Genomic DNA, 9,465 nt, shown 5'->3' on the forward strand with positions numbered 1-9,465 from the left:
GCCGCAGGCCAAGGAAAACAACAGCTTCCCTGATGGCCTTGCGACAGGACGATAACGAGCCTCTGAAGGTGTTCGTCCGCCGATTCAACAGGGAGGCACTTCAAGTGCCAAATCTAGATCCCTCAGCAGCAATGAATGCGCTCCTCGCAGGCGCCAGGTCTAATGAATTCCGTCGAGCGGTGGCTCGACAAAATCCGCACTCACTAGCGGATCTTATGGCCGGGGCAAAAGAGTACATAACGGTGGAAGAAACACTGGCAGCTCTTAATTCAAATCGGAGGATAACCTCTGAAGAGAAGAATCTCCCTAAGCAGCGCAGGGAAGATAAACCTCCCAGGAGAGAGAAGTCTCCGCCTCCTCAGAGAAGAGAAGAAAACTTCACGCCTCTCAACACCTCCAGAAAGCACATACTGGCGGCGATCAGCGAAGAAGAGTTCGTGAAGTGGCCTGCTAGAATGATCTCCAAGGGAAACAGGAGAGATCCCTCAAAGTACTGCCGGTTCCACAAGGACCACGGCCACGACACAGATGATTGTTGGCAACTCAAGCAGGAAATTGAACAACTCATCAGCCGGGGCTATTTGAAAAAGTATATCCGAACTGACGGCCGCAACCAAGAGCGCAGAGGAAAGAGCCCCCAGGGCCGCAGCCCTCGAAGATCATAGCAGCCCCCTACTCGGGACAAAACTCCTCAGCTGGGCAATGCGCAGCCTGAGGCACCCCAACCTCAGCCAAGGGGGGTCATCGGTACAATTATGGGTGGGCCTGCAGCTGGGGGCACCTCTTCTACCGCCCGCAAAGCATATGCACGGCGAGTTAACGCCGTGCACACAACCAGCAAAAAGACGAGAACGGAGAATGAGATCTCCTTCTCAGATGCAGATCTGGATAATCTTATCCTGCCCCACGACGATGCACTGGTTTTAACCATGCTCGTCGCCAACTGGGAGGTGAAGAAAATCCTCGTAAACAATGGGAGTTCGGCGGACATTCTATACTACCACGCCTTTGAGAAAATGATGATAGGCGACGACCGTCTGAAGCCGGCAAACTCAGATTTATTTGGCTTCTCCGGAGAGGTCGTGAAAGTGGTGGGGCAGATCGAGCTCCCTGTTCTTGTCGGAGATCCACCTTGTCAAGCTTTCGCCATGGTCAACTTTCTAGTAGTAAGGGCCACTTCGGTCTATAATGCTATCTTGGGACGGCCTGGCCAGAACCTCATCCGTGCAGTAGCCTCGGCCTTCCACCAAAAAATGAAGTTCATAACCCCCAATGGTGTGGGGGAAGTTCGAGGAGATCAGCCTCAATCCAGAGAGTGCTACGCAACGGCACTTAAAGGCAAAAATGCAGTGGAATCACTGCCAATTGAACTGCTCGATGTAAGGGATGAGCTCAGAGGGACTCAACCTGCTGAAGACCTCCTCTCCATCCCACTGTGCCTGGAGGACAGTGAGAAAGTCGCTCTTATCGGTTCCTCCCTCAGCACCGACATTCGGCACCAGCTCACCAATTTTCTCCAGGACAATGCAGATGTCTTTGCATGGGTTCCCGCCGATATGCCCGGCATTGATCCAGAGATCAGCACACACAGGCTCGGTGTTGATTCAACCTGCAGACCAGTGAAGCAGAAGAGACGACATTTCGCCTTCGAAAGGCGGCAGGCAATAAAAGAAGAAGTGGAGAGGCTTCTGAAGGCTGACTTCATTCGCGAGATTCGATACCCGGACTGGTTGGCAAACGTAGTCCTAGTCAAGAAGACTAATGGGAAATGGAGGACCTGCGTCGACTTCACCGATCTGAATAAGGCTTGTCCTAAGGACAGCTATCCACTCCCGAAGATCGACCAACTCATTGACGCCACAGCGGGTCATGAACTGTTGAGCTTCATGGACGCCTTCTCCGGATACAATCAGATCAGGATGTACGAGTCGGATATACCAAAGACCTCCTTCGTCACAGATCAAGGGACTTACTGCTACCGAGTTATGCCCTTCGGCCTCAAAAATGCCGGAGCCACTTATCAAAGGCTTGTGAACAAACTTTTTCAGAACCAGATCGGCCGTAACATGGAAGTCTATGTAGACGATATGCTGGTCAAAAGTCGGAGTGCGCAGGATCATGCGTCTGATCTCAGAGAAACATTCCAGGTCCTGAAGAAGCACAACATGAAACTTAACCCCACCAAGTGCACATTTGGTGTCAGCTCGGGGAAGTTCTTAGGATTCATGGTGAGCCAGCGAGGGATAGAAGCAAATCCAGAAAAGATTAGAGCCGTGATGGAGCTTACTGCCCCAAAAACCATCAGGGAAGTCCAGCGGCTCACGGGAATGATAGCGGCGTTGGGTCGCTTTATCTCCAAATCAGCGGAAAGGTGCCTCCCCTTTTTTAGCGCGGTCAAGGGACTCAAGACCGCGCCCTGGACGGAAGAATGCCAGGTTGCATTCGAAGAGCTGAAAAGATATTTGTCCTCTCCGCCATTATTAACAAAGCTGGAGCCGGGCGAGGAGCTATTTTTGTATCTCTCCATGAGCTCCATGGCTCTGGCAGCTGTACTCGTCCGTGAAGAGCACCGCCAGCAAAAACCTATTTATTATGTTAGCAAGGTTCTTCACGACGCAGAAACAAGGTACCAGCGGGTCGAGAAATTGGCTTACGCGCTGGTAATGGCCGCCAGGAAGTTAAGGCCGTACTTCCAAGCTCACACTGTAAAGGTCTTGACTGATCAGCCACTTCGACAAGTTCTCCATCGACCAGATATCTCCGGGCGACTTGTGAAATGGGCTGTAGAGCTAAGCGAGTTCGATATTCAGTACGCACCCAGGCCAGCTATCAAGGCCCAAGTACTGGCAGATTTTGTAGCAGAGTGCACTATCCCCCAGCAGGTCGTCGACCCTGAAGCATTGCAGCTCCCAGTTATAGAGAAAGTAGTCCCTGAAGAGCGTATGACAGAGGAAATTCGGACAGAAATCAGGCCAACTTCAGCCGGACAGGACTCCATAACCAGCACACCGACTTGGGAAGTATATGTCGACGGATCTTCAAATAAAAACGGCTGTGGAGCTGGCCTCATCCTCACTGGACCTGATGAGTTCACTGCGGATTACGCCCTGAGATTCGGGTTCCGTGCATCAAATAATGAGGTGGAATATGAGGCCCTCCTTGCCGGAATGAGCCTAGCAATTCAGACCGGCGCCCAAAAATTGAAAGCATACTGCGACTCGCAGCTGGTAGCAAACCAGATCCAAGGTGTCTACGAAGCCCGAGACGAGCGTATGATTAAGTACCTCGCCAAGGTTCGCCAACTTTCCAGCCGGTTTGCAAGTTTCGAGGTCATCAGAGTGCCAAGAACAGAGAATGCCAAAGCTGACGTGCTGTCAAAACTGGCTGCCTCTGGATATACCACTCTCGGAAGCATACACATGGAGTTTCTACAGAGGTCCAGCATCGACAGTAAAGCCATGGAAGTCATGCAGGTGGAAGATGAGCCGTGCTGGATGGATGAGATCATAGGTTATCTGCGCGATGCTAGACTCCCGGAGGATAAGAAAGAAGCTCGTAAGGTGATACAGAGAGCTGCCCGATTCTCCCTCAGTGGTGACAATCTATACAAAAGGTCATATACTCTCCCATATCTGAAGTGTCTGAGGCCGAGCGACGCCGCGTATGCACTACAAGAGACTCATGAAGGAATTTGCGGAGAACATCTGGGGGGCAAAGCCCTGGCGATAAAGGTGCTGCTCAGAGGACTGTATTGGCCTACTATCAGGCAGAATGCCCTGGATCTGGTTAAAAGGTGTGAGAAGTGTCAGAAGTTCTCTCCTACCATCCACCAGCCTGCCGTAGCAATGGCTCCAATTATTAGTCTGCTTCCCTTCGCAGTATGGGGGATGGACATCCTAGGCCCTTTCCCACCGGCCTCTGGAAAGCGCATGTTCGTGGTAGTGGCGATCGACTATTTCACTAAGTGGGTGGAGGCAGAACCTCTGGCCCAGATCACTGAGCAGAATGTGTAGAACTTCTTCTGGAAGGCAGTAGTCTGTAGATTTGGGATTCCCCGTATCTTGATCACAGACAACGGCAAACAGTTCGACTGCCGGAACTTTCGAAAGTTCTGCTCGGACCTAAAAATTGAACAGAGATTCACTTCGGTTGCTCACCCCCAGACCAATGGGCAAACGGAAGTAACTAATAGAATCCTGCTTCAGGGGATAAAGAAGAGGCTGGACGAAAAAGCTGGCCGTTGGGCAGATGAGCTCTATCACGTTCTGTGGGCTTACCGCACTACTCCTCGCACGACGACTGGTGAATTGCCATTCAACCTTTCCTTTGGTACTGAGGCTGTGATACCAGTCGATATAGGCGCTCCGTCTCCCCGAATCACCAGCTTCAACGAGCAGCTTAACGGCGACGGGCTCCGTGCCGATCTCGACTTACTAGAAGAAATCCGGGAAGAATCTCGAATCCGGGTCGCCGCTTATAAGCAGAGGGTATCAAATTATCACAACTCCAAGATTCGCCCCAGAGAATTCAGGACAGGAGATTTAGTCCTGAGAAAGGCAGCTGTCTCCCAACCGACGAAAGTCGGGAAACTCTCCCCGACTTGGGAAGGGCTATATCGAGTGAAAGAAGTTATCCGGCCAGGAAGCTATAAACTGGAGACACTGGAAGAGCACTTATTACCTCACGCCTGGAACTCCAAAAATCTCAGGAGATATTATCAATAGACAAAATGTACAGCGTAAAAAGGTGACTTTGTAAATTTGTCAATTTGTTGTTATAAATAAATAATCTTTTTTGCAGACTTTGTTTCACTCTTACTCTCTGGAAACCCAGTTCACAAAACTCGGGTACTCACTGGAAACCCAGTTCACAAAACTTGGGTACTCACTGGAAACCCAGTTCTTAAACTTGGGTACTCACTGGAAACCCAGTTCACAAAACTTGGGTACTCACTGGAAACCCAGTTCTTAAACTTGGGTACTCACTGGAAACCCAGTTCACAAAACTTGGGTACTCACTGGAAACCCAGTTCTTAAACTTGGGTACTCACTGGAAACCCAGTTCACAAAACTTGGGTACTCACTGGAAACCCAGTTCACAAAACTTGGGTACTTACTGGAAACCCAGTTCACAAAACTTGGGTACTTGTTGTTCCTGAACTTGGGTACTTGTTAAAAGACCAGTTCGTCACAATTCGACTATCAACAGCCTCAGTCCCAGGTTATCAAAATTAAAAAGACAAGTCAAGCAAATCACTCAGTTGAGAAGTATCAGAGACAGACAAATGTGATTTCATTGATCAGAATATGTGGGGCCTCGAGGGCCATTACAAAATTCACTTTAAAAAGGCTGGTAAGAGCTGTAGGGTCTCAAGGACCATTACAAAAAGAGGTCAAAATAAACAAAAAAAAAATAATACTAAGCATCTGGAAGAGAGGTGATGTCAGCAGGAGCATCAGTAGGAGCATCTGGCTCCTCATCAGTAATCTTCGGCCTGGCAGGGAGAGTCATGTTCTGCATCAATAAGTTTGGATTGCAGGCCTGGAGCTGCTGGAGGCAGTCGTAGTATCCAAGACTATAAGCCTCGCTCGACAGGCTGAAAAGTTCAGCCTCCTTCACCTCTGTGGCCTCCTTCACTGCCGTCTCCTGCCTCTCTTTGGCTCTTCCTCTTTGAGCCTCCATGGCTTCAGCAGCCTTGACCAGTTTCTTCTTCTCTGCGGCCAGATCCTCCATCAACAACCTCTTCTCCTCCTCTACTCGCCCGATGCTCGTTTGAAGCTCTTGCACCTCAGCGGCCAACTTTCCATTCACTTCTTCAGATGCAGTAATAGCTTGGGAGAACTTCTTACTCTTCTCCTTGAGGTCATTATAGTAAAGCAAGATCTGAAGAAAGAAACAGGCATCAGTATGGTGAAAGGAAGAAATGGGCAGAAAGTTAGCAAACGGATCACCACTTCCTTACCTGGTAAGCTGAGGATAGCACAGCCTCCTCTCCTGTAGCTGGCGGCTCGTGAAGGATCTGTTGCTTGTCCTTCCGCAGCAAACACTTGCTCATGATCTCTGCTGCTACTCGGCTCTCGCCTAGGGCAGTGTCATCCTTCAGAACGGCCCAATTGGGTCGAAAGACGTGCTCACTAAGCCCCGTAGGAGGACGAGCCCCAGAACCGGTTCCGATAGAAGCACCACCGGACTTAGAAGAGCCACCGCCCTGAGCAAAGGGGCCTATTAGCTTCACCGTAGTCTTGGGCCTCTGGGATGGGGGTGGAGTGCCCTGTGACGGGGCCGGACTCCCCAGTACAGTCGCCTTTCTCTTCTGGCGCTCCTGTTGTGCCTGTGCAGCACCCTCCTGTGCCCGTGGCTGGGCTCCCTGTCTTATCTTCTCGACAGTCGATTGTTTCTTCATTTCTGCCAGACAAGCAAGCAGTCAGAAGCAAGCATATAAAAGTAAACATATTTTAAAAGACAAGTCTAGCTACATACGTTCTGGAGTCGCGGCACTCACGCCCAGTCCAACTAGCACCTCCTCTCCTGAGAACTCTGCACAGCGGATAAGGCCTGATTGCTCAATCTCCTTCCGCATCAAGGCGAAAGTCTCTTTGTCCTCACTCTCGAGGAGCGGCTTTCGACTTAATTTGGAAGTGTCCGGAGTGTCCCACACTAGAGGGACAGGCCAGGGCTCACTGACCTCCTTATCCTCGACGTAGAAGAACCTATTCTTCCATGAATGTATTGACGAGGGGATACCGGTGATGATTTTGAGTTCAGGGCGCTGGCTGATGTAGATCCAGCCCCCTTCCTTATGCCTCTTCAGATGTGCACAAGCACGGAATAGCGACAAGCTCACGCTCCTCTCTAACCGGCCGTCGACAAGATACAAGAACCCAGTCAGTAGTCTCCATGAGTTCGGAGCTACTTGAGCTGGGGCCAGTCCGTAGTATCGAAGCACCGCTGCGAAGAATGGGTGCAGAGGAAATCGGAGTCCCGCCCTCATCGACTCCTCATAAATACAGAGATCTCGACTCTCGTTACAGGCTCTGTCTCCCTCTATAGCTGCCTTCAGTTCCAATCTTGGAGGCACACAGTACTTATTCCTAATCTCGCCTAGCATGGACCTGGTGAGGTAGTTCTCTTCGACTAGAGCTCGCAGGTTGTATTTTGGGTTGGCATCCATCCGCGCTCTAGCGACTACCTCCACCGCCTGACCAGGAGGGAATGTTGTAGACGCCTCAGCAACGTCACTTTCAACACTCCCTTCTGCTCGGGAGAGACTAACAGTGGGGAGTGGAGTGGCGTTTAAGTCTAAAAACACCTCCTCCTTGTCCCCTTCGTCGTCACTATCTACAAGATCTACTCTAGCAGACGTCCTAGCCATTACAGGCTCCTGCGGCGGCCTAAATTCTGAACTACTGCTAGTGGAGGACTCCGTACCGGACTCGGAACTCGAATTACTATCAGACATGTAGTAAAGAGAAGGGCTGAGAGGAATACCGGTGAGTGGAGCTCGTCAAGTCCTTGCGCAACTCGAACTGCGAACTGCGAACTGGGAACTGCGAACTGCGAACTGAGAACTGAGAAGTCGAAGCTCCCAGAGCAAGAAAAAGAAGAAAAGATGAAAAGTAAAAAGTAAAGAATGAAAGGGGGTAAAACCTCCTTTTATAGCTTTTCAGAGGCGGTGGGGCATTAAATACGAAGCACGCATCTCGAGGACACTCGAATGGCGCCACGTGTCCCATATTTATGACGGACACATTCTCCTACTCAAAAATACGATCAAACACGCGCGTGTTCCTACGTGCATGAAAATTCACATCTCCGCTCCGTACTACATGCTCCGCACTCCATGCTCCGTACTCCGTGCTCCGTACTCCGTACTCCATGCTCCGTACTCCGTATTGGATCTTTAAATCCGAACTGGATATAATGCGTTTCAACAAAATGACAAAAACCAGTCCGGTCCGAACCGGACTGGCTGCAAGACGACAAAAATCAGTCCGGGAAAATCCGAACTGGATATAACGCGTTTCAACAAAACGACAAAAACCAGTCCGGTCCGAACCGGACTGGCCCCAAGACGACAAAAATCAGTCCGGGAAAATCCGAACTGGATATAACACGTTTCAACAAAACGACAAAAACCAGTCCGGTCCGAACCGGACTGGCCGCTAGACGACAAAAATGAGTCCACATCCGGACTCCACTTCCAGCCGGACTCCGGACTGGATCTCCGGACTCCACTTCCAGCCGGACTCCGGACTGGATCTCCGGACTTTACTTCCAGCCGGACTCCGGACTGGACCTCCGGACTCAACTTCCAGCCGGACTCCGGACTGGACCTCCGGACTCAACTTCCAGCCGGACTCCGGACTGGATCTCCGGACTCAACTTCCAGCCGGACTCCGGACTGGATCTCCGGACTCAACTTCTAGCCGGACTCCGGACTCCACTTCCAGCCGGACTCCGGACTGGATCTCCGGACTCCACTTCCAGCCGGACTCCGGACTGGATCTCCGGACTCCACTTCCAGCCGGACTCCGGACTCCACTTCCAGCCGGACTCCGGACTGGATCTCCGGACTACACTTCCAGCCGGACTCCGGACTGGATCTCCGGACTCCACTTCCAGCCGGACTCCGGACGGGAGCTCCGGACTCCACTTCCAGCCGGACTCCGGACTGGATCTCCGGACTCCACTTCCAGCCGGACTCCGGACTGGATCTCCGGACTCCACTTCCAGCTGGACTCCGGACTGGACCTCCAGACTGAACCCTCCGATTCACTTCCACACAACACCTGTCCATCCAGATAAGCGATCAACCACACTTTCCCAAGTCACTCAATGACTTGGAAAACTGGGGGCAACTGATGGGGTGTAAAAACTCCAGCCACTCACAGGCTGCCACCTGTCCCAGAGCAGGTGAACTCCAGCCACTCACAGGCTGCCACCTGTCCCAGAGCAGGTGAACTCCAGCCACTCACAGGCTGCCACCTGTCCCAGAGTAGGTGAACTCCAGCCACTCACAGCCTGCCACCTGTCCTGGAGTAGGTGAACTCCAGCCTCTTACAGGCCGCCATCTGTCCTGGACACCTGTCCAGGACACCTCACCAGGTTTTCCCTATAAAAAGGGATTCAAAGCTCAAACCAATGGGTAATGCGAAAATCCCTTCTCTCCCTAAACTCTTAGACATCTCCCCTTCACTCCTGCTCATACTGACTTGAGTGTCGAAGGGCCTGTCCGGAGTAAAACCCGGTCTGGTCTTCTGACCTCGCTTGCCTTGTGCAGGACTCAGCCCTCATAGCAGGACTCAGCTCCCCTAGTCATCCAGCTCAGCTCTTACATCACTGCTGTACCTGTTACCGATTTTAGGTCTAACATAACCTTTTTTTATGATAAAAGTTTTCAGCAAAAAACTTTGGAAAAAAGAATCTCACGCTAATGCTATATTGCTATACCTGTATATCCATTTT

The 9,465-nt window shown here is 51.2% G+C and overlaps 1 protein-coding gene across 1 annotated transcript; it reads right to left on the reverse strand.

Annotated features, from left to right (window-relative positions):
* Positions 1–5,353: 5,353 nt before the first annotated feature.
* Positions 5,354–6,838, reverse strand: LOC143859678 (uncharacterized). The gene is made up of 2 exons (XM_077370331.1): positions 5,963–6,838; positions 5,354–5,883 (listed from the first exon to the last, which is right to left on the reverse strand). The coding sequence occupies exons 1-2, from the start codon at positions 6,401–6,403 to the stop codon at positions 5,419–5,421; spliced, it is 906 nt and encodes a 301-aa protein (XP_077226446.1). The 5' UTR covers positions 6,404–6,838; the 3' UTR covers positions 5,354–5,418.
* Between the last annotated feature and the right edge of the window lie 2,627 nt (positions 6,839–9,465).

The sequence above is a fragment of the Tasmannia lanceolata genome, unplaced genomic scaffold, assembly GCF_043159265.1.
Source record: "Tasmannia lanceolata isolate RefF3 unplaced genomic scaffold, GAP_Taslan_0.1 ptg000035l, whole genome shotgun sequence".
In the NCBI taxonomy this organism is placed as follows: Eukaryota; Viridiplantae; Streptophyta; class Magnoliopsida; order Canellales; family Winteraceae; genus Tasmannia; species Tasmannia lanceolata.